Source organism: Malurus melanocephalus, unplaced genomic scaffold, assembly GCF_030028575.1.
Source record: "Malurus melanocephalus ecotype Western Australia unplaced genomic scaffold, MMel_1.1 scaffold_115, whole genome shotgun sequence".
Lineage (NCBI taxonomy): Eukaryota > Metazoa > Chordata > Aves > Passeriformes > Maluridae > Malurus > Malurus melanocephalus.
Genome location: NW_026623347.1, coordinates 31,132 through 55,443, shown reverse-complemented (window position 1 = coordinate 55,443; position 24,312 = coordinate 31,132). Strand labels below are relative to the sequence as shown.

At 47.7% G+C, this 24,312-nt stretch overlaps 2 protein-coding genes across 2 annotated transcripts; one reads left to right on the top strand and one right to left on the bottom strand.

The window, feature by feature from the left end:
• Window positions 1-1,692: 1,692 nt before the first annotated feature.
• Window positions 1,693-13,386, bottom strand: COPS3 (COP9 signalosome subunit 3). The gene is made up of 12 exons (XM_057369762.1): window positions 13,292-13,386; window positions 10,338-10,467; window positions 9,380-9,492; window positions 9,232-9,281; window positions 8,292-8,384; window positions 7,377-7,556; window positions 6,335-6,475; window positions 5,149-5,322; window positions 4,236-4,322; window positions 3,820-3,933; window positions 3,171-3,251; window positions 1,693-2,860 (listed from the first exon to the last, which is right to left on the bottom strand). The coding sequence occupies exons 1-12, from the start codon at window positions 13,344-13,346 to the stop codon at window positions 2,807-2,809; spliced, it is 1,272 nt and encodes a 423-aa protein (XP_057225745.1). The 5' UTR covers window positions 13,347-13,386; the 3' UTR covers window positions 1,693-2,806.
• A 1,942-nt stretch (window positions 13,387-15,328) lies between these two features.
• NT5M (5',3'-nucleotidase, mitochondrial) lies at window positions 15,329-22,812 on the top strand. Its single transcript, XM_057369761.1, has 5 exons — window positions 15,329-16,211; window positions 18,707-18,807; window positions 19,178-19,238; window positions 19,561-19,675; window positions 19,836-22,812. The coding sequence occupies exons 1-5, from the start codon at window positions 15,948-15,950 to the stop codon at window positions 19,991-19,993; spliced, it is 699 nt and encodes a 232-aa protein (XP_057225744.1). The 5' UTR covers window positions 15,329-15,947; the 3' UTR covers window positions 19,994-22,812.
• Window positions 22,813-24,312: the final 1,500 nt, after the last annotated feature.

Here is a 24,312-nt window from a genome sequence, read left to right as displayed (position 1 = left end):
ACAGGAAGGGGGGTTGTACACAAACAGCTTCCCACCATTTCTTAGAAACCTTTCAAAATCYCACAGTAACTGGCTTAGAGACCCCTCCTGTGGCTATGGACTGCAGTTGCACATCTAATGCTGCCTTCAGAAGTGCATTTTGTATCTTTGCTAATTAAAAAGTATCARAATCGGAGTCAGATATAAAGCATGCACTCAGTATTCCCTGGACACATCTTGTGATTGTGCACGATGGGAAGGAACAGCCACGGGACCTCTGAGAGTCCAAGCTGGGAGCAGCACAGCACACASTGTTCCTAGATTTGAGCAAAAGACCTTCCCTGCAGTAAATACAAATTAAAACCAGAAAGCCCAAGTATTCTTGAAGCGTCTCAGCTGACCACAGCCCATGCAATTAGTTCCAARACTTGGAAGGAGCGGCTTAATTAAAAATCTGACTTAATTTCAGCACTATCTTAAGACATGCAGATGCCAGACCATGTGTGTTTATCAATCTGGGACTTAAAAGCCCTTCCCTGGAGCACTTTTGGTGAATGCTTTATCTACTGCTTCTACAGGTGGGACGTGACTTTGAATTTTGAACAGAATTCAGATATTAACAGCACAACTATCCATGCCAGRAAAGGAACCTCAGCAGTTCTCTAACTTTAGAAGCATTTACCCTCTTAAAAATCAGATATATAATGGAATATATCATTTGAAACTATTACACAGCTATTTTTGCCATCYGTTTGATGTGAGCATGGATTTGTTTTATCTACTTTAGGCAACAAAGAAGAGAAAAATGTAGAACTATTTGCCAGCTGCATAGATCAGTTTTCTACTAATTCTGCAGCTGGAAAACCATCCTGCTGCAGCTCTCAGCAGGTAAATCCATRCTAATAGGAACTAGTGGTGTGACAGTGGACATTTGGACATTCCTGGTTTTTCTCCAACTCCATGACAGCATCCTGAATACACTCTCCCCTGGCAAGCGAGCCATTGGCAAGGAGAGTTGAGCCAGGCACATCTCTGGATGAGTGGGATTTGGGGTCAGGTCTTCGCAGTCCCTTCTGTGAGTGCCACGTGTAGTTGTTAACAACCACCCTGCTTTGAGAYTGAGTCACAGCATCAGTATAATTACTCATTTAACACTTCCACAGGACCAGAGAGGGAAATCGTGTATGTTCAGCACTGAAATCACTGCAGGATTAATTAGGATAAAAACCTTCAAAATCACRAATCTCTTCTAGTTCCAAGACTGGTAAGGCAAATTATGAAAAGCCCAAGATTTTACTTAAAGATCAGATATAATTTATCCCAATGGAAGTCTTTCTGGCAGGAAGTGATGAGTTGCTGACACTATGGATCTCCACTGTGTTCAATACTAAACTGGTATTTTATACTTTTAGAAAAACATCCATCACCACCACACCTCTTTCCACCAGAAAGCAGCACCCTCCTGTCACACAGAGGCTCTGCTGGACTTGGGACACTGGTTCTAAAAGAAAACCCCAACACTTCTATATCAGCACTGGAAGCACAAATGGAGTACTTTCAACAACAGGTGACCTCAATACATACAAACTTCACACAGCAAGGGCCAGGAATGCTCAGCTCCCACTTGGGCTCCTGGAAACAAGCTGGCAGGGTAGCAGGAGAAAGCAGTTCCTGGTCAGGTGTTTCAGCAGAAAGCAGTGGCTGATGAGCTGCTCGTATTCTGACTTGATGACAGGTTTATTTCTGCCTGACAGGAAGGTGTTTGAACAGTGAGAATCTTCAGATACACGAGAACGACAGAAAATTACACAGCCTGTTGATTTAAGGGCTGAAGCACTTTAAAGAATCCAATAACAAAGTTTTAAAGTTTAAAATAGTAAATTAAAAACCAGGTACCATTTCAACATGTTATCGCCGAGTAAAATCCTGCATTTTTGAGAGCTGTATAGAATTCTATTTATGTTCCATGCAGTTTCCACCAAAGAAACTATCAGCCTGTAAAAAACCTTCCTGCCAGTTGCACAGGAACAAACATKTAAATTTCCTTCAGTGTAAAGAACTTCCTATCTAGAATCCTCCAGAACACCAAGGTTTTCCAAATATCCTTTTGTTTARGTCTAATAAGTTTCATCTAAGAGCAAATAATATTAGCAGATATTTTGTACCAGAAACTTAAAATCATAAACAGCTGTCATGTATGGTTCCCATATATGATTCCTACTTTGCAGCAAGCTTCCTTACAACATCCTAATGTTGATATCCTCAWCCTTTTGGGAAGAACAGTTCTTATTTCCTCCTTTAACAGACAGCACCARCTACATTGGGCATATGCAAATTCTCTACATTATGATTTCCTTGAACTCCAACCCCTCTGCCCCCACCACACATATGATAAATCTGCACTTTGAGCCAACTTTAAATACAGAACAATGAACCAGTAATTATCTCGTAAGTGAACCAACACTAGTTTGTATTCTCCCTGAAATAAAACTTTTTTTTTGCAGAAGAGGACTGCTACAGAAACACAGCAACATTCAAATCCTTTAAAACAAAAGGTAGATTATTTAATGCATTAACGATGTTAATCTGAAGATAAATAAATCCACAACAGACTTTTAAGTTTCTTTTGAGATTTCCTTTTTCTTTGCAGAGAATATTTCTGATATTTTACAGTACTGAGAGGGTGTTCTTTTATTTTCTTAATGTCCAGGTGAAAAGCAAAGCTCAGTTCTCTCTGCTCTCTTCGTGGAACTCCTCAATGCCCTATTCCAGGCGTGATTCTTTCATAAGCTTTTACTTGAAAGCGGAGTGGTGAGCAACATTAATTTCAAGAATAACTGGATGGTTTGGTCCCTGAGTCATCTTCTTGAGAGCCCATACTCTGAAAGGGAGAGAGTTAGTTTTGTTCAGAAACAGGTTTGCAGGCTTGAGAAAGGCAGTTCTTTGAAGTGAACAGGCAGGAAAATAAAGTGCCTGTGAAGTAACATGCACTTCATTTTCTGGTTGAAATCACTGCAGGATTAATTAGGAAAAAAACACCTCCAAAAATAATAAATTATGATGTGTCATGATGTTTATGCACCTATTATTAATAATGTGCAATAACACTGTAAATACTGACATTCAGTACAACATACTTGGTGCACTGAATGAATCTCTTACACACTTTTACAAGACATTAAATCAATTACCTTCTGCACAAACTGAGGGTTCACAGTGATCTCTTGATCCATGGCTTTCAGTCGTTCATCAAGCTCTATACATTTCAGCATCTTAAAAATATGTATGAAATTGATTACTATGGTCAGCTTGTACATGATATTCAAGGTATTTCATGGCTGTGCCATGGAATCAGTAACCTCTGCCATCACGAAAATTCCATGTCAAAATGTTCTCATCCCTCACCTCCCAAACAAAAGTGTCAGACCATCTTTTATTCCCTTTATTTGAACCATGTCTTCCTAATAGCCCTTTTTAAGGCCATTGATAGACAGTCTCATGAAGGATAACCCCCTTAACCTACAGGCAGGTTACTGACAGCCAATGGAAGTGATCCTTGAAGTCTAAAACTCTGAAAMCAATCTTTCTAATCCATTCAAGGACCTTCCCATCACCAACAGCAAGTAGTCAGTCTCCTGAAACAGCTCAAGCTGTGCAGGACACAAAAGRGAACACATCGACAGAGAGTATTAATCTAAAACCTGTGAAAATACTGTGAAATAGTCAAATAATGATTCACAGTCCTCACTCTCTAMGTTATTACACTGGCTTCTGCCAGCAGCCCTCTGATTACAGATTAAGGTTCTTTGGTAAGAATTTCAAAAGCAGTTAAAGATTTACCTCCTGATCAATGTTATGAAGCATAGCTGGATTGTTATATTTTTCAGGATTATCATGGAAACAGACCATACCATCTTTCTGATTAATACTTGCAAAGATTTCCCCATCTTCTATCTGAAATGACAGAAGGTTTAATGTAAGTTACCACCAAGAACAGAACTTCAGGTAACTACAATGCAGACACTCTTCGTGGAATTTTCCTTAACTTGGTTGCTTTTATTTCCCACATATTTCCAAAACCCCATGATTCATGCTTTATCTTAGGTGGAAAACAGCTTTTTAGATTTTTTGAGAACAGTCTAAACTCCACAGCAGACTGACAGCACTTCCTTCACCCTGAAAAAGAACTGTTCAGGATATGCACTGCCAGCCCAAGTACTTATTTTAAGAAAGTTTAACCAAGTTAGAGGTCTTACCATGTGGAGGACGTATTTTTCTGCTTCTTGGGGCCCTGACAGCTGCACTCGACTTGCCATGTCTTGTAATGACAATGTTAAAAACGTCTGAAATTTAGAAAGTATCAAAATATTAAAACTGGATGTTAAAGATTTTCCCTGTTGATGCTTCATGGCCTATATAACYTGATTGTGGAAGTCTGATGGGAAGGAACAAGTAGAACACAGTTATTAAAGGGATCATGAGAGTGAGTCAGTTCTTCCTCCAGACATTAATTTGTTACATTGAGCACGAATGGAGTCATTACTCATTCCTGCAATTTCATTTTACACCAGACATCCTGACCATGTCCAACTTCTTCTCTCACCTTTTTACACAAAAAGGGTGACTCTCCATCCTTTGAATTTCCTTCAACAGATGCATATATAAACCTCCTTCTGAGGTTTTTTTGTACTGCAACAAATGTCATTTGAGCTTGCCAAAAAAAAAAGCTTTCCCCAATAACCTTTCAGAATTAATCCAACCTCTCAGCTGAAGGWGCAAATCACTTCACTGCTTCTGGTTTTCCTTTTATTTCAGACACTTCCAAAATCTGTCACATTCACTCATGCTCTTTTCTAATGAAGTGGCTGTAAAGTTCAGTTTTCCCATTTTTTTGAATAGGGATGAAGGTCACTGGGTTGCAGCATGCACTTTTTTGATTATCTACGAAAACCTCATGGGCAAACCCCCCTGACAGACTGAATCACCTTTTAAATAATGCATAAGCAGCCAATGGAATTGTTTTCCTATACAGGACATTTCAGTCTGTTTCAGACACAAATCTCATTTTTAGTAATTTCTCTGCCACATTACAACATTATCATTTTGCTCTGAATGGAATATATTTCAGAAATACACTCTTAGAGGAAAACTACTCACAGTTTCTCTTACCTTGGTTAGCCTCTGAATATTCTTTTTGTAGAGAGATGACAAGCATTGCTTAACCAGCCCCATATTGTTATCCCTTGTGAATGTTTCACTGTGTTTGTTCACCAGATTTCGAAGCTCTGACGGTTTATTGGTTGAATAAACTTGTGCTAATTCATGGTAAGCATTGCTAAGAGGCTGCAATTAGAAAAATGAGAACCCTTCTTAAAGAACACAGTGTTCAACCAGCCTCACAAAATCTATTCAGTGCTCCAACATTAGAAGCTGTGCAGGCATTGAAGTAAACTTAAGTAGCTCGGGCATTTCTCATTAAAAAGACAGGATGCCCATACATGGCTTTATGGCAATGACAGACTCTCATACACTAAATCTCTATTACTGCAGTGGAACRTTTAGTAAACACCATTCCAGGACCTCTGTCTGACAGTTTTACTTACAGCAGTGTGAAAAAAGACTCTCAGCTGACCAGCTGAGTTTGAGGTCCATTATATTTGTTCTGCCCTGTAAGACACCCATCCTTGACCACAAAAGGTCACAGCATGAACACAGAGTCAGAGGGTGAAAACATCTCTTAAAATGTTTTGAGCTTGCTTATTAGTCTCTGAAGTTGGAAGGTGTTTAGAACTCTCTAGAATTTTGGTCACAAATCAACAGATTTGGTGTTAAATAACAACTTTTAAAAGTGTGTTACTTAGGATCAGAACTCTCCCAGTAGCAGTTTTRTCTCTCACCCTACACTTCCTAATTTGAATGCTCACAGACCCCAAACTTGCATTTTTTAAAGAAGCTTTTATTCTTTAAAAAGCTGGGGTTTGGGAATAAACAATGTAGATTTTGTACTTCAATCAGATGAAGTCACAGGTCRAATCTTTTCACAAGGACACTGCAGCTTGAAAGCCAAATGAAATGGGAGTATTTTTTAAATTCTAACATAAAAAACTATAAAGCAATGTGCAGTATCAGTGAAAGGAATATTGATTAATACTACTCAATTCTGAAGTTTTCCCAAATTTAAATTTAAAAACCTGTATCACCAATATCATACAATCATAGAATRGTTTGGGTTGGAAGGGACCTTAAAGTTCATCTCATTCCAACCCCTTGCCATAGGCAGGGACACCTTCCACTTTTACACATTTACAAATACAGATTTTTTAATCTATTATTTAGATGTATTCGCAAAACTTACCTTAATGAATCTACCAACTATCTGGGAAGTGTATTTTGGTAGCTGCTGAAGTTTGCCAAGTAGTATCAAAGAAACTAGGATATACTTTTTATATGATTCCAACATAATATGACTGACTGCCATGGCTGGAGTAGTTATTGCCTAAGCAAGAGAGAAAGAAATGGAACAGAAATTTAGTCTACTTACTGGTAGATCCTGGTAGCTACTGCTGAGCAAGAAATTCATTTTCAAGCTGCATGCAAAGATGATAGAGTGACATATGAAATTCTCCTTTGAGCATTGAAGCTTAACTAACTTCTGTCAAAATTAATTATCCAGAAATAYGCAAAAAAAGGAAATTTTATAAAGCTACTCAAAACATATCACATTACAGTGGTGCCTGTCTTAAAATAGCCCTGCTGATAGAATCAAAACTTCTTTCCTTGGCATATATCTAAAGTACCAAAAATCACCCGTAGCTGCTTGTGAACCTGGATTTACATAGACCCTCAAAGAGGTTTTATGAAGCTATTACTTTATCAGAGGTCTGCAGAATAGGGAAAAGAGAATTTAGTTTACTACTCAAGAGATGACGCTCATTTACAAAAATGAAAAATGCTGCACCAATTTATTTTGCACATTTCACAGCATTTCTCTCATACACCAAGTCTTCACAATTTTGCTATTTTCTTTCCCAGATAAAGCAAAATACTACAAGAGTCTTGAAGAAGCATAACTCCTCTCATAAAAGTAGCAAAGGCCTTAGCAAAGCTACGGGACTATTTTTTAGGACACACAACTGTGTGTCAGCCTGTGACCTGCTTCTGAGCTGGAGTTTTAAGCAGGCAGCTGAAAAATATTTATAGTGAGATAAATTTAACATCACCCTTTGAGCTGCACAGCTTTAAAGTGCAATGAGGCTGATAGAGACTTTCTTAAAGGAAAACACCACTAAAGACAGTTTGCTTGTGACAGTTCAAAGGTGCTGTGTTTTCTCAGCACTGTTACACATCTTGCCTTTCCAGAGATCACACTTCAGACTTACTGTTTCATTTCAAGTTACCTGTTCATAAAAGTAGAGTGCTCTTTCAAAGTTCTTTAGCCCAGTGTATATCATCCCACCATAGTAGTAGTAACATAAAAAGTGCTTCGCATCGTATGCCCCATTCTCTTTACAAATATCCATCATGTCCACATCTAGATACGGGAGGGCAGGTTTAAAGCATTTTGCTAACAAACAGAGCTACAAGAAAATAAATCAAGTTTTCATAAATTAGCCATTTTCATTAGAATTTCCATGAGAAGGAATTGAAACTAAATTAATTCATACTACTGCACAAGTATAACTCTCCCACGATTAAAAAAACAGGGCATRTCAATAGTGGCATAACACAGGCTGAAAACCCTTAACACAGATTATGAACTGTTATAAAATTACCTGACTCTTAGAAATTAAACTCTGACAAAGCTGCTCAAAACTCCAGGCCTGACAGACTACTGTGCTGGCAGCACTAAATATTGCTCTGAACATTCCTGTCCAACCCTAAATCCCAGGAGCCAAGAATGAGACTGAAGTGCAAATCCAGGCCAAAGACATCAAGACAAACATGTCTTTTGTCAGACTTGAGCAGACAGCAGCTGGATATTACACTGGTATCACCCAAGATAATCTCTGTGTGACTTTCAGCCCCCAGAGAAAGGATGTCAAAGGAYTTTCTGAAGTCATCAACAAAATCAAAAGATCTGAGGACATGCACTGAATATTTAAAATTAGTAATTAATCTCTGTATTTGGATCTAAGATTTGGATTTTATTTTAGTATATCAYATTATTTACTACTGGAAAAAACTAAAACCAAAAAAAAAAACCAACTGAAAATCCATTCTTACACTGCAATATCTGAACATGCATTTCCTTGAAAGATTATAGCTATTTTGCAAGCTTTTATTCTCATAAAAAGCCCTTCTGATGCCCTTACCTGGCAGAGATCTGCATGTATTGAGGTCAGCTGGTTTGTGTTCATCTGCATCTTGTCTATGGCTTGTCTGAGAATGCTAATTCCTCGCAGGGGCTGTCAGAAATTACATCTCTTTCAGATAATTTCTCATAGATGGCAGCACATTGGATCTTATGTTGACACTTACAAATGAAAAATAACACTAATTGACAGGTTCCATTAAGTAATGGTTAACTTGAGGTTCCCTTGTTGTAGGATACTGCAGTCTCTTGGAAAATAAAATTAACCTTGGCTATACAAATTCTCCTGGTAAACTCATCAATTCTGCTCCACAAAGCMAAGCTCATCAAGGAGTAATCTGTATCAATAAGAAAACCTTCCTTGATTCCATGGCTACATCTAAACTCCCACCAAAAACTAAAGACAAGGCTCTCACTTCACTCCACTTAGAAGCTGAGATCAAATCTATCTAGTCTAYCTAGACTTCATCAAAGTGGTCTGAAGAAGTCAGGATTTYARCAACCAAACCACTGGTCAAATATTTCTTAGTCAAGTTTCCCACACATCTTGAGTCATTTTATTAAGATCATTATATAACACCAGTGAGACACTAAAACTAAAATCACTGACTCACCAGTGCTAACAACCTTTTCAGCTSTCTCCTCTACTCATGCACACATTGAAGAACATTCTTGGTACTATAGATTTCCTACTTTGTGTGGGAGAACATGTTTTTAGGTGACCCTTCTCCCAAAGAAAATTATCTTCCTTAGGTTTTCCTTAAAGAAATCTTAGAATTTTGGATTTGGTTCATTACCTTTCACTAAACTTAACAACTAAGGAGCTGCACAGAAATACCTGATGTGAAGTTAGTGGCAAATCTTTATGGAGTAAGAGGCTGGTAACCCCTTTAAGCCTTGGGTATGTAGTAGCTTATTTGTACTAAATGATACTTGCTCACCTGTTTTCTCTCCACAAGGGCATTTGTTAACTGGTGGCACAGGCCAGCAACTAAACACAGTAAAAAAAACAAAAAGACACCCCAGTGAAAAATTAGTATTACCAAACTATCCAAAATATATAKCAATATGAAATGAATCTTAACTTACAAGTGTCTGTTGCATATCTAATGTGTTCTCCGTTACAAGTGCTGATAAAAAGCTGCACCTGTGAGAATAACGTTTCGAAGTCAGGGATGCTGGGCATAGAAAACTTCACAAACCTGAAACAAAGAAACAAAAGGTTTAGCACTTAATGCTTGGAGATTCATAAAAGCCTCATTTTCATTGCTAAGTCTTTACAAGTAGGTGCTTGCAAACAAATCCAAAGTGTTTGTGAGACATGGCATAGGCTTTCTCCAGTAGCTCTGCTCAACAATATTTGAAAATACCTTTCTATGCACAATGTAATTCTCAATTTAGTGCAAACGACAATGGCAAAGATAATTTTCAGTATTATCAGTATTTTGTTTCAAAARGGTAGCAAAGCAAGTACTAGAATTCTGATCTTTCCCTTAAAAGAGAATTTTAAAATAGCAGTGGAACCAGCAGACAGTTCACTTGAAGTCAGATACAGCCAGTTTGAATGTCAAGTTCAAGCACCCCCAAGGCAATTCAAGTTTTATCTTAAACTCCAGACAGCAGCAAGAACCGTGCTGCCCAAAGACAAAGATCCAAGACCTATGATAAAAGCCCATTTTATACTGGAATAAAACGTCTTGCTCCATGTTTACAGTCCCATGCATTAAAGCCCTGGAAATAAAGTTTTAAAAGCTAATGTTACTTTTTTTTTTTGCTGAACACATATGGAAAAACGCTTATCATGAAACCCAGACTGGTTTGAGTTGGAAKGGACCTTAARGACTCCCCAGTTCCAATCCCTGCCATAGGAAGGGACACCCTCYACTATCYCAGGTTGCTCCAAGCCCTTGGAGCTTGGATAYTTCCAGGGATGGGGCASCCATGGATTCTCCAGRCARCTTGTGCCMGAACAAAACACTTTGCCTGGCTGACAGTTCAGCACATTGCTTGAAGTTTTAATATTTAATTACAAGCAAGCAACACTTACAAGACAGCAAGAACACCTAGRGAGTGTTCCTGTACATCCAGGGCACCGAGCACTGTATCCAGATGGGAAAGATTTTTTGCTAGCAGCTCTCCACTCTTATTGATCAGTTCACAAAGCTGGGTCATTTGCCCTGAAAAACAAAAAGCATTGTTGTCAAAGTCTAATTAGAGAACATTTACCCATTCTCATACCTCATTTTAACCGGCTTCCCTATGCAACTTCAGGAAATAGTAGTATCTCCCCAAGTTTTAATTTTCTTTAATGCAAAAGGCATAAATTTCCCACCCACCACATGGGTTTTTTTATAGAACAAATACCAGACCTTGTTCCTTGCTGGTCCTCAAGCCCTACCCACCTTTCATGTCTGCTCATAAGCATTTTTTTGAAGTAGACATTRAAGTTACAACTAAGTACCAACAACAAAAGGATTAAGAAACCTGTCCTTAAATTTATTTTGTAGAATTAAAACTACAATGTTATTTTATATGCTGTGAGCTATGAACACATTATGAAAAGCAWCTACTTCAAATTAGGAAGGTGTGGTAAGCCCAAAAATCCTTATAAAGAAAGCAGATCCATTCCCATGAACTGCTTTCAAGCTCTTCCCCCCCCGACTAACTGAATGAATTAAAACAATGTCCTTCTGAAGCAGAGCATTGTTTCAATGTCCAATCCTTTCAGATTAGAGAGAAAAAMCAGAGGTTCTCTCACTCTTAACAAAAGTCTCCATAAAATGAGGAATAGTGCCTCTATTCAGAGAGATTTATACTACCCTCAGTTCTCTGGCCTTTTCTTTTGAGAAAGGAAAACCTGGACATTCTAGCAATGAAATGTTAGTTTTGAAGTGACAGAGGGATCAAAAGTTCCAAATGGGGGACTAGAGCCCAGAAACTTGCCTCCAAAATCTCTCTTCTTCATATGGAATTAAAAAAAGGCATAAGCATGGGAAGGAACGGGCCTTGTAAAACTCTCTGTGCTTTGATAATGGTGTTCAGRCACTGTAAAAACCCAGCTCTGGTGTCCTCCCTACTCCAGAAATCCACCACTTCTACACTTCCATCATTTAGCATTCCCTTAAAATACAAAGCAAAATAAACCACCCCAAAACTGACTCTGAGCAAACAGGTCTAGTGGAAGGTGCCCCTGCCCATGGTATGTGTTGGAAAGAGATGACCTTTAAGGTTCCTTCCAACCCAAACCATTCTGGGATTCCGTGATCTATCCCACTATCCACAAACATACACTGAACAACTTACAGTCTAAATATAAATTCCAGTATCAGGCCCAACTGAATGTCCCTTTATGTCACCACCCAGGCAGCCAAACACTGACAGTCAAACCACTACAAGTGCACACATCTCTCCTGAGTGCTCTCATGTCTTCCAGCTGCCTGGCTCTGGATTTATTTTCACAGAACCACAGAATAGTTTGGACTGCAAGGAACCTTARAAGACCATCCAGTTCCAAATCTSTGYCATGTGCAGGGACACCTTACACTATCCCAGAGTGCTCTAAGSCCCATCCARTTTGACCTTGGACACTTCCAGGGATGGAGCAACCACAGATTMTCCAGGCAATTTGASCCAGTGCCTCACCATCCTCACAGRAAGAATTTTTTCCTTATATTCAATCTAATTTCTTGTTACTATGAAACCATTACCCCTTGTCTTGTCATTCCAGGCCCTTATGAACCCTCCTCACCTTTTTCATAGCTCCCTTCAGGTCCTGGAAAACCACAATTAGGCCAGCCCAGAACCTTCTCTTTTCCAGGCAGAACAATCCAAATTTTCTGAGCCTTTCCTCATAGCTCCATCTTTCCAAGGATCCTGGTGACCTAATCTGGACTTCCTCCAACAGGTCCATGTCTTTACTGTGCTGGGAACTTTCTCACAGAGAGAGGGGCTCATCCCTAATGGGGAACTTCCATAAATCCAACCAATCTACCCTCGAGCTTTTTGCATCCCCAGAACCTTGTGATAGAAAGTTCTCCAACTCAACTACAGGAGTACAAGGATCCATCTTCCATCTGGTTTGTACCCACATCTTGCAGGCATAAATTGTCTCTTGGATATGAYACCCCCAGTAAAAACAGTCTATAGTTAATAAGTGAAACCAGAGTAAGAGAAARCTGGAGCTCAACCCGAGAACTGCCAGAGATAAAAGCCTGGGGCCATAGAGGGAAACATCAATTTTTGATCAGTTTCTAAGAGGAAACATACCAGGCACAGAACAGTCACCACACATTTCACAGAGCATCAACATAGACGGAAAGTTCAAGAACCAGGAAATGCTGCGCCCACACACAGTAAAATTAGGAGTTTGGCAGTGAAACGAAGGAATTCTAACTGTGATTATTAAAAACCTTTGTGAACACGTGGTTACAGTCTCAGATCTGTCACACAGTTCCGTGGTGKGGCGGGACTCTCTGTCCATGGTCTGCTTAGAAACGTACAGCACGGACACTTGGACAATTCAGGAATGTATTTTAAACCGCATTTATCACAACATTTATTAGGGAGGTGACCAGCTGGGACACACAATCCCAGTTAAAGCCCTCGCGATGTCCGCTCCTCCCACTATTTTAAAGGCTCAGATTTTGGCACGACCGCCGGTGCCGGCTCCGCTACCGAAACCACCCTGTGGTAGAACCCGGCCCTTCGAGCCCTGTCACACCGCCGAGATCCCTCCGGGACCAGCCTGAATGAACGCCAGCACGAGCCTCGCAGCCCCTGGGGATGCAGCCCCCGAATTAACCCGGGCCGGGCCCCGCAGCTCCGGGGGTGCAGCACCCCGGATTCGCGCCTGAGGGAGCGCCATGCGAGCGGGCAGGCCCCGGCCCGCCCCCTCTGTCATCCGCGCGGTTTGACGAGCTCCTTCGGTCTTCGCCGTCCWCCCCCGGCCCCGCGGGCTCGCCCCGTCCTCCCGGTCCCCCCGGTGGGCCCCGTCCCCCTCACCCTGGGCCGAGAGCTGCCGGACGCTGTTGACGAACTGCTCCAGGGCCGACGCCATCTTGGCGGCTCGCGCCGCGGCCGCGCGCGCCGAGGGGCGGGGCGGGGGGAGCGGCGCGCGCCGGGAGCCGCCGCCCTCCGCCCGCCAATGAGGGTCCGCCGCGGGGAACGCGCGACGCCCGCCGCCGCGCGCCGCTCCCGCCGCCTCTCGCGAGAAGCGCGGTCGCTATGGCAACCGCCGGCCCCGCGTCAGGCGCGAGGGAGGGGCAGTGACTCAGCAGCGCTGGGGGGGGGGGGGGCGGTGGTGACGTCATGGACGTCACCATTCCGCGACACGGGGTGTTCGCGACAGCGGGGGGCTCCCGCCACACGGGGCTGTCCGTGACAAGGGACACTCCGCCACACGGGGCACTCCGTGACATGGGACACTCCGCCACACGGGGCTCCCGCGACACGGGGCTGTCCGTGACATGGGCCACTCCGCCACAGCGGGGGGCTCCCGCCACACGGGGCTATCCGTGACAAGGGACACTCCGCCACACGGGGCACTCCGCCACACGGGGCTCTCCGCGACATGGGGCTGTCCGTGACATGGGACACTCCGCCACACGGGGCTGTTCGCGACACGGGGCTCCCGCCACACGGGGCTCCCGCGACATGGGGCACTCCTTTCACCGGAGACCCCCGCGACACGAGAACCCGTGTAATGAGGGACCCCTGCGACATGGGGACCCCCGCAACACCGGGCCCTCCCCGACACGGGAGCGCCGTCCGTGCCGCTGCCCGCGGGGCSAGGGGTGAAGCCCACCCGAATGGCTGCATGGCACCAGCAGGTTTAATCCCTTTTGTCGTCTCTGACGGGGACTGAATGTGGTGGCTGTTGTTTGATTTCTTACAATGTTCTTCGTGGTACTGGCGAATCCCTCGGTTTGAATCCCTCAGGTTAATACATGGATGTGTATTTTCCGTCCCTCGGGAGMTGAAGCAATGTGTCCCGAGCTGCTGCAGGCAGAGAATGTGTCGGTCGTTCAGTATCCGTGAAGATGATGGAAGCCTGTGTTGGAGATCACAGAATCGTAAAATATCCAGAGCTGTATGGGGCCCACAGGGATCATCCAGTCCAACACCTGGCCCTGCACAGGACAACTCCAAAATCCCACCCTGTGCCTGAGAGCATTATCCAAATGCTCCTYGAGCTCTTGTCAGGCTCGGTGTCCTGACCATTGCCCTGGGGAGCCATAAATTTGCATGTATTCCCTCCCTGCTTAGTCAGGAACATCCAGCTGTGTTGAAATCCCGTTCCTTGCAGGAAGCAAAATGCCTGCGGTGCAAGTGAAAGCACAACACAGACCTGAACTTCACACATTCCCTCCCAGCCTCAGCTGAGATCACTATCGTGTCCGGCCAGTTCTTCCTGCCCTCCCTCCCTCTCTCTGTGACCTTCCCCAGGTCACCTAAGCCCAACAGCGGTTTTGCCCTTTCTATGAAACAAGGACAATACACACCACCGGGAAACATTCTGGACTTGAAMAATTAAATATTTTGGAACCTTATTGTTGATGTCGAGCAAAATCTTCTATTCCCCAGCTCAGTGGTTGCCTAATCCTGTCAACACCATTTGGAGAACTTCCCCTTCTTCATCAGTTTTAATATCCAAAGTGATTTTTGAACAGATGTTTGCTCTCTGTGGTCAGAACATCGAGCCCTTCGTGAACCTTCTTTGGGCTCCGGGATTGGTTTTTAAAGGTCCCTGTCGCACGTGGGGACAGAACTGTCACACAGAGCAAGAGCTGGCAGAAACGGGTGCATTTTTATGCAAAAAAACCACCACATTACGTATGCCCCCAAATGTACCCACCACCTCTGCGGGCAGGGACGGGACTGGGGGGTGCGGGGGGACTGGGTATCCCTTTGAGAGCGAGGGAAACTGAGGCAGGGAGGGAGGGGAAGGGCAGCGGGGCTGTGGCAGCCGTAAGGCGGGCGGGMGGCGCGGATCCGCCGCGCTGTCGCAGGGCGCTTGTGCCGCTTTAAGGCGGTGCCGGCGCTCCGGACTCGGCAGGCACCGGGAAGAGGAACTGGGCTTTGCACTGCCGGGTCGGGGCGAGCTCCGCGCCCGGCACCGGCCCCGCTGTCCCCGCTCCCCTCCGGCCGCCGCCGCCGCCGCCGCTCCGCGCTCGCCGCCGGGGAGGGATGGGGCGGGGAGCGGGAGGACGAGCTGGGGGCCAGCACGGGCCTTTGCATCCACCCCGCGCCCCCCGGCAGCCCCTCTGCTCCCCTTTGCACCCCCCCGCCGCTCCTTCCTCCTGCTGCAAAGGGATGCGCTTGACAGGGCTGCCCGCTGCCTTGGTGCGTGTTTGAAATAGAGGCCCCCCCCTTGACTTGGAGAGCCCCCCGTTCCCTGCCCCGAGCCCCCTATCCCCTGCCCCAAGCCCCCCATCTGCTTCCTCGGGCCCCCTTCCCCTGTTCCACCGCCTTATCCCCTGTCCCAAGCCCTCCATCCCCTTCCCTGAGCCCCCTTCTCTGAGCTCCCCATCCCCTTTTCCAATTCCTCGAACCCCAAGCTGCCATCCCCTGCCCTGAGCCTGTTTCCCTGAGCCTCCCATTCCCTTCCCTGAGTTCCCTGCCCCGAATCCCCCATCCCGTGCCCCGAGCCCCCTCCACCATGATTTTGCTGAGCTGCTTCCTTCACCTGCGGCCCCGGCGCTGCGGTCCCTTGGCCGGGCTGGGCAGGGGGCTCGGTCCGGCAGCGGGGTCCCGCAGGGCTCTGCGGGTGCTGGTGGACATGGACGGGGTGCTGGCCGACTTCGAGGGAGGCTTCCTCAAGAAATTCAGGGCCAGGTACCCTGACAAGCCCTACATTGCACTGGAGGACCGGAGGGGCTTCTGGGTGTCGGAGCAATACGGGCGCCTGGGACCCGAGCTGAGTGTGAGTTGTGCTTCCCCCGGCTCCGCGCGTGGGCTTCTTGTGGCCAGAAGTTGGCCCCGAGGGACCCTCTGACCCCCAGGTTGTGGGTGCAGCGCTGGGGAGGGCTGGGGACGTCACCACAGAGCTCCAACCAAAACGCAGAAGTGTAGGAGGGCTTCCAGCAGTGCCTTTTTTTTTTCCCAGAAATCCAGCGTTTTTTGTGCATATCTGTGTCTTTCGYAGAATCCCAGAATGGTTTGGGTTGGAAGGGACCTTAAAGATCATCTGGTTCCAACCCCCTGCCATAGGGAAGGACATCTTCCACTAGACCAGGCTGATCAGATGGTTATGGGGGCTTTTTCCCTGCATGCCTGGGTGGAGACAGATGTAAGGAAAGAGGATATTTCAGAACATCTGTCTTAAAATACCCCAGATTAAATGGGTGGGTTTTTCTAGCTCTGATTTGGCCACATGCATTAGTACCATTCCTAGATGGATTCTTTAGCTCCTCAACAGCAGTGTGAGGGGTGGGATGCAGCAAAGAAGTTCAGAACAAATGTTGCAATTGATGCTTCATTTGAGGGCTTCCTTAAAATTAAAACAACCCAAGCCCTCCCGTGCCAAAAATTATTACATTCAATTTAATAATTAAAGCTTAAAAGCAGAAAAAAAAGCTCTCTCTCTGTGTTGTAATTTATCATTCAGCGACAGGCTGACTGCTGCAGAGRGTTGGTTTCTGCCTCTACAAGTTTCCCATCCCAGTGGATGTGTGTGGTCTCATCCGTGGATTGCAGTTGCACTAGTTGAAATGTGTTATGGTAAATAAAAGTGTTCTTGTTGTTAGGGGCATGATGGTTGCAGGAGAAGGAGTGGGAATAAGGTCCAGGGCTCTCCCATGGGCAAAGTCCTAAACAGCTTGATGAGCTGAAGGAATAAAGTGTTCTTTCTGGCTGGGAATGGTGAAAGGGAAGTGCAGGACGTAATTTGTGCAGTAAAGCAGCTGTTCAAAGTTTGGCAGGGGTAATGCRTGATAACATTTTTTTCTTTCTTGATCTTAACTACTTTGGATGTGTTAAATGAAGTGAGCTCATCTTGTGTCTGCTGTGATCATGTAAAACCAACAAAACCTTGGGCGGAACAAGAAGCAAAATTTGCACAGACCGACCTCAGGGCAGTTTTTCCCTGTGGTTTCAGAGCAGGGCTAAAGTGAGTAGGAGCTGCTCTGTGGCTCCAGACACATGGACCATCCCAGTGTCTGACCAGAGAGCACCACTGACATCCTGCAGGGACCAGAAAATAGGATCCARAGAGTCCAACAAGCTGCAGGTCCCAGCTCCGAGAGGGGAGAGCTCAGGAATGCACTGAGCACACAGACCTGGAAGGATGGGGAGCCCTGGACAGGCAGGGAAATTCCTTATGGGCATTGAGGGTCTGTCCTGGCACYGGTGGGATTCCTAGTCCAGGGGGTTTTTCACCTGCTGGGCAGCATGCTGGTCCTGGTGCCACAGGGAATTATTCTGCCTCTGRGAGCTGAGTGGGCCTTTTCCTCAAGGTGAGCTTAGTTCTTCTCTCCTCAAGCTTGATTGCAAAATGCTTTTTGACATAATTGGAAGCGGGATAGCTGCGGAAGTGCTGCTGTAAGRAAACACTTCAGTGCAGTTTGAAGTGCTCTGCTGCATCAGGCTGCGTTTCTAAGGTGTCTCTTGTGCAACTACAGGCAATATCTTAARAATAAAACATCACTGCTCCCCAGTCTGAAGCAGAGCAACTGGAGTTTGAATGCTTTCATGGCCCCATGGCAGACTTTCAGGCTGGTTGTTCTTGCCATGGAGCCTGGAAGCATTTCTGTTCTGCTCCGGTTTTGTTCCCTTTTGGTCTCCTCTCTGTTCTCCCTGTGCCATACCACTGCACCCAGGCTCCTGTCCTGGATGTTGTGTTTCAAATCCTTCCCTGGAGAKGCTCTATTTGCCTGCTAGACCTTGTCCAGGCTTCCCTGAGGAAGAGCATCTGCATTCATCCTGACATGTGGTTCTCCCTGTAATGTACTTCCTCCTGGGAGAGCAGCCTGGCTGCTATTTTAAGTGATCTCATGGAGACAAATAGGCCAGACAGCATCTGTGCCTGAACAGCATCRTGGTACAGCAGGGCTACCAGGCCACGTCAGCTGCATCCACACAGATCCATCCCTCTGGATGCAGATCCAGGGTTTGGTTTGGATCTGGATAATCTCTGGTGTTTGGCCTTGGGAGATTGTGCTGCTCTCTCCATGTCTGGGGCTGCAGAGGCAAAACCAAGCCTGCTGCAGAGCATTTCCAGTCTGAATTGCATGGGGTGGGTGCAGGTTGGCAGATGGGAAGCACAGGTACCCACAGAAGCAAAGGAGGTGAGCAGGAGGGGACTGGAGCTTGTGCTCCCACTGTTCCCACTGTCACCGTCCCCTGTCCTAGCAAAGAGTGAAGACGCATGTGCAAGACGAGTAGCAAGGAATGCAGTAACTGCTCTCTTTCCTCTCACAGGAGAAAGCCATCAGCATCTGGGAATCCAAAAACTTCTTCATTGAGCTGGASCCGCTCCCTGGTGCTGTGGAAGCTGTGAAGCAAATGGCAAATTTGGCAGAGTGAGTAGGAGCTTGCCCATGCCATGTGGGGAGGGATGGGGGAGCAGCCGTGGCTTCACATGCACCTCTTGGCAGAAGTGCTGATACAGCAACAGCATTAAAAATAAATATCTCCTGGCCATCAGGCAAGGGAGGAGAGAGAGGGGTTTGACTCCTGGAGCAGTCACCAAGAACATCAGCCATGTGCAGCCCCTTCCCTTCAGCTCTCTGCTTCCAGCAAAAGTTGTGAAAAGGGGAACATGATTGTGCTGTGGGATTCTGTGAGATGGGGGATTAATGTCTTTAATCTGTTTGATCTGTGTGTGGTGGGGGGTTGGCTTTGGGCTCTGCACAGAATGACACTCTGCCCCTGTTTTTCTCCCTGTGGCAGCACTGACGTGTTCATCTGCACGAGCCCGATCAAGAAGTACCGGTACTGCCCCTACGAGAAGGTGAGCAGGCCCAAATCTCAGCTGCCCCTCCCATCCACACTGCCCAGTGAAAGGTGTCTGAGCCATGTAAAACAGCAGCAATATTTCCCTGTTCCATCCATTTGAACACACTGAGGCTCTYGGTCTTATTTTCCATCACGACATCAAAAGCTGCTTGGCTTTAAAACTATTTTTGCTCCAGCAGCATCCAAATCCCACTAATAAACTTATTACGAGAGATATCTTCCCTGGGTGGGGGCCAGGGCTGCTTCCACTCCACCAAACCCCTCCTACCCCATCCATCAGCCTTCCCTGAGCTCACCAGCCATCTCTTGCCTTCCAGTATGCCTGGGTGGAGAAGCACTTTGGCCCCGAGTTTCTCGAGCAGATTGTTTTGACACGAGATAAGACGGTGGTTTCTGCTGACCTGCTTATAGAYGACAGACCTGATATAACAGGTGAGAGGTGAGGGGTGAAGGAATGACTGGAGGGATGCACGTTGGTCCTTCCATGCTTTTAGGGTTTTGTGACTTCAGGCTCTTCATGTTGGAGTAAAATCAGCTCCGGTGCCTCGTAGAGGAGTTGCCCAGACTGCTGACCTCTGTCTTTCCTTTGCAGGGGCCGAGCAGAACCCCACGTGGGAGCATGTGCTCTTCACTGCCTGCCACAACAAGCACCTGCAGCTGAAGCCCCCCAGCCGCCGGCTGCACTCCTGGGCCGATGATTGGAAGGCCATTCTGGACAGCAAACGCCTCCCACCCGGCCAGACCACCTAAACACTGGCCCCCACAGCCACCTGGGGCTGCAGCCACCTGTCTGTGTCTCTGTGGAGCCCTGCTGAAGGCCAGAACCATGGATGGACAGATAGACAGACGCTGTCCCTGCTGCAGAGAGGAAGAGGAGGGTCAGCTGAAGGAGGGCCACAGTCACCTGGACTTAGAAAAMAGACCCCAGCCCAGTCCTGCCACAAGGGACCAACAGCAGGATTGTGCCTGTGGACCTGACAGCCTGCCTGGGGAACATTTCCTGCTGGCTCCTGGGGTCTCTGTGCTGCCTCTGTACCCTCCACGAGGCCATCCTGAAGTTTCTGATGGACAACGTCACCCTCGGCCTGTCACTGCCCTTGCCTGGTGCACTGTGTGGCACAGACAAGCCCTCCAACTCCCCCTCTGCTTTATGGTCAGGGATCCTGCAGATGGTTTGTTTAGTCCTTACAGGTTTTCATCCCCCTGGCAGTGCCTGTATCTGGGGAGGGGGTGGCTGGAAGGGCAGGGAGAGCAGGTGGGTGCTGTCCAGGCTCCCTGCACTGGGGCTATGTTGGGGGAGGATTGTCACCAGCACATCCGTGGATGCTGCTTGCAGTTCTCACACACTGAGAGAGGGGAAGATGTTGGGAAGATGTTGCTGTTAAAGGCTGGGGAGYTGTGCTGGTTTTGGCCAGGGTAGAGTTAATTCTTTTCACAGAAAATGTAKCCCCATACAAGGCACTGTGAACAAAATTAACTCTACYCCAGCTGAAAGCAGCACAGAACCCATGAGAGCTGCCCATGAGCTGGATCACAGGGTCGGTTTTATTCAGCAGCTCCACCCGGCCCCAGCTCTGGGTGTCTGGGGACAGAACATTCTGCCAGGTCCTCTTCCCTGGCTCTGGGCCCCTGCAGAGAGGTGTTCAGTGCCTGGCTGGTGCAAAGGGGTCACAGCACACGCAGCTGCACCAGCCAGGCTGTGCTGGGGCTGCTGAGCTCTGGGAAGTTGCAGTTGGCSACCAAAAAGGGAGTGTTTGGACCAAGGGGCAGCTCCAAGAAATGCTTTGGGCATAGCTGTGCCCTCAGCCTCTTCCTCCCTTGTTTGTCTCATTCCTGCTTTGCTGAGCCCACAGCAGTCTGGCCTTGAACTACCTGACCTGTCTGGCACCAGAAAGCATCTGCTGCTGCTGCTTCTCGTGGCCTCAGAGAGACACCCCAGCTGCTGGGGGAGCCTGGCATCCCCTCCCTGCCTGCAGCACCGCCACAGGGCAGCCTGGCCCAGCTGTCCCCAGTGGGAGCTGCTGCTGGACCACCCCAGGCAAAGCCCCAGGGATGTGCTGGGTGCGTCACTGCTGACCCCACAGAGGCCATCAGCCCCGCTGCTGTGTCCCCACACTGTCCAGGATCCCACTGCCCTCCTGGCCCGAGGACTTGCTGGCTGCAGCAGTAAAATTCCCCACTTGGACAYGTAACCCCACAGGCAGGGCTGGTAGCCAGGGCTTGCGTGGGGTTTGCCACCCTGCACTCCTTGCTCACACCTTTGGTTTGTCTGTCCCTCTCCTGTGGGCTCCCATCAGCAAAAGTACATGGACTTAAAGCTACATAACCAAGAAATAACCTAATTCAGTTCAGCAGTGGCAGCCAGAACCCCTTGGTATCCAGGACTGGAGGGGTTCTGGGGTTGGTGCTTTGGAACCTGTGCCTTCCCTGGGTGCTGCAGGGCCAGGGACTTAGGGCTTGCCCTGTTTCTTGGGACAGGGYGAGTGTACAAAGTCAGCATGGTTGGCCCAGGACAGTGGCACTCACATACCACAAGCATCTTTTCTTTCTTTTTTTTTTTTTCATTTTTTTTTCCTGTTTAAACCACTGTTGTGTGCTTCTCTGGGTGGTGGGTTCAGTTTTGGGGGGTGAATTTGGGACGTGCAGCCTCCTGGCCAAGAACCACCTTGGCTGGAGGGTTTTGAGGCTGGGAACTGGGACAGTGTGGGAGCACCGTGGGCAGCTGCTGCAGCTGCTGAGCACCAGGAACCCCTTGGCTCCACCAGACCTCCACCAGTTGTTGACCCCTCTCTGCAACTGAGGTGACTTCATGGGGTCCAAGCTGCTTTTTTTCCCAAGGGTACCATGTAAATATGAGCTGCCTGAGCTCCCCAGAGCATTCTCCCTGCCCATCGAGCCAAAACAAGCTGGCACATGGCTCCAGCAGCTGCCCAAACCTGCCATCTCCCCCCGAGGCTGGATCCGAGGGATGGRCTCTCTGGGGCCAGCAGGTCTTTTCCCTATGGTGAGATGTGATGCCAGAGAGACTGTGTGTGTTCACACCAAATATACTTGAAAGCAGAGCTGGAGTTTCTCATGCACGAGGCTCCAGCTCGAAGCACAGAGACTCTGAGCTGGTAGCTGGACTGTTTGCTCCCCACATTCGGGGCTGGGAGATGACTCCACCACCGATGGAGCTGCCTGTTCATCACTCAAGCCCCTCTGTGCCCAGCTGAGATACACAGAGCTTTTATTTTTGAATGTACACCTATAAACATGAGGCAAATGAGGAGCACTGCAATAAACACTGAGTTGTTTGGCATCCAGCTGCCTGGAAATGGAGTTTGGGGTTTGCAGTTTCCCTGCCGTTGCTCTGTGTGGAGATAGGGGTTCAGCTCCAGACTTGGGAATGTCCCTTTGTCTAGAAAACCTAGAGCCAGTCCCAGTGCCCTGGCAGTGCCATCACTGTTAGACACAGTCCCTGTGGGCAGAAACAAAGCCAAGGGGTGGTTTTGGTAGAGTTCATCTCCCTAAAGATCTTTTATAATAAATAAAGCTGTGAAGTGTGTGTCCTGTTGGGCCACAGCCGAAGCTGTGAAAGGGGCTGGGAATRTCATGGGCTGTCTCTCTCTGGGATTTTATGCCTCATCCACCACTGCTGGCTGCTCCACATCCACACACCAGGCTGGGAGATGTCCCCAGACTCCCCCTGCCCACCATGGGGCCGTGCCATGAGGATCCCTGTGCGTGACCAGCACTTGCATGCGGTGAGCCAAGGGTCTCCTGGCCTGCATGGGGACAAGGGGATTTGGCTGCCAGCTCAAACAGCAYGGCCTGAACTGGGTGTGCATCTCTYCAAGSTGCTGCTGTGGGGCCCATAAAGCTGTCCCAGGGCTGSTTTGAGCAACAAGCACCTCTCTGCCCTTCCAGCTGGTTTTTGGGGCTCCCTGGCAGCAAGTGTTGGGCCACAACTCCTCTATCCCCACTACCCTTACCCTGCGCTGGAGGTCCCAGCTCCCCAGAGGAGACCCTGTCCTTCCCTGGCACAGGGATGGAGGCAGAGGGTTTGATRTTAGCTCTGCTCAGAGCTGGGGCTTCTGGATGGTGGCACTGGGACCAAAAAATCCACAAATCTCCAGTAACAGATGGAGCAAGTTGGAGGGACTGTATCATGATGGAGCATGATGAGCTCCTGGTCTGTAGCTGAGTCCATTCTTCCACGCTCTCCTACGTGGCTTTTTTCCTTTGAACAGCTTCAGGCTGTAGATACCACATATTCCAGGTGACAAGCAGTTTCCAAAGCAGGGAGAGGCAGAGGAGGGGTAAGAAAGTCGTAGTGCTCTGGCTGTGGCCCTGAGCTCAGGGCAGTGCTCCAGGCTAGTGCAAGCGGGAGCCTTTGTACCCTTCCCTGGACAAAAGTGCAAACATCCACCCCACTGAGGGTTTTGCCACCTGAGAGCATCCCATTTCACCCCAGTCCAAGCTGGGCCAAGCTGCAKCTCCTGGCAGGGCAGGAGCAAGTGATGCTCGCAGCGATCCCTTGGAAGCAGCCGCAGCTCGGGTGCTCATTAGCTCGTTCTCGTGTTGGCCGCTGCCCAAATCACCCCGAGCGGTGTGAAATCCCAGCGGAGCGGGAGAGCCAGGAATGCAGGGGCCAAGCAGGGCCAGCCCTGACGCAAGGGCAGCGGGAGGTGTGGGACAGAGCCAGGCCAGGGGACGGGCTGGGGGGAGGATGAATCACCCAAATACGCAGGAGGGGAAGGAGCGGAGGCAGCGATGGACAGCTGGAGGCAGCTGGAGGGGCTTCGCCGTGCCCGGATTCAGGAGAGGAGCAGGATCGTGCCCCGGATCCAGGGTTTGSAGCCCGGCGATGGCAGCGCGGTGCGGGCAGGACATGCATGAGGATGGAAGCGGAATATCCACTAGAGGGGACTGTGCGATCGCGTTGGGAGCGCTGCTGCCAGCCCGTGTGCCGCTCCTGCWTCCAGAGCTCAGCACTCGCGTTATCCCAGCCCAGGCTCCCTCTGCATCCCTCCCGCGGGACACGGCACCCCGAAGGGACAGCAGCTCACCGGGACACTCACCGGGAC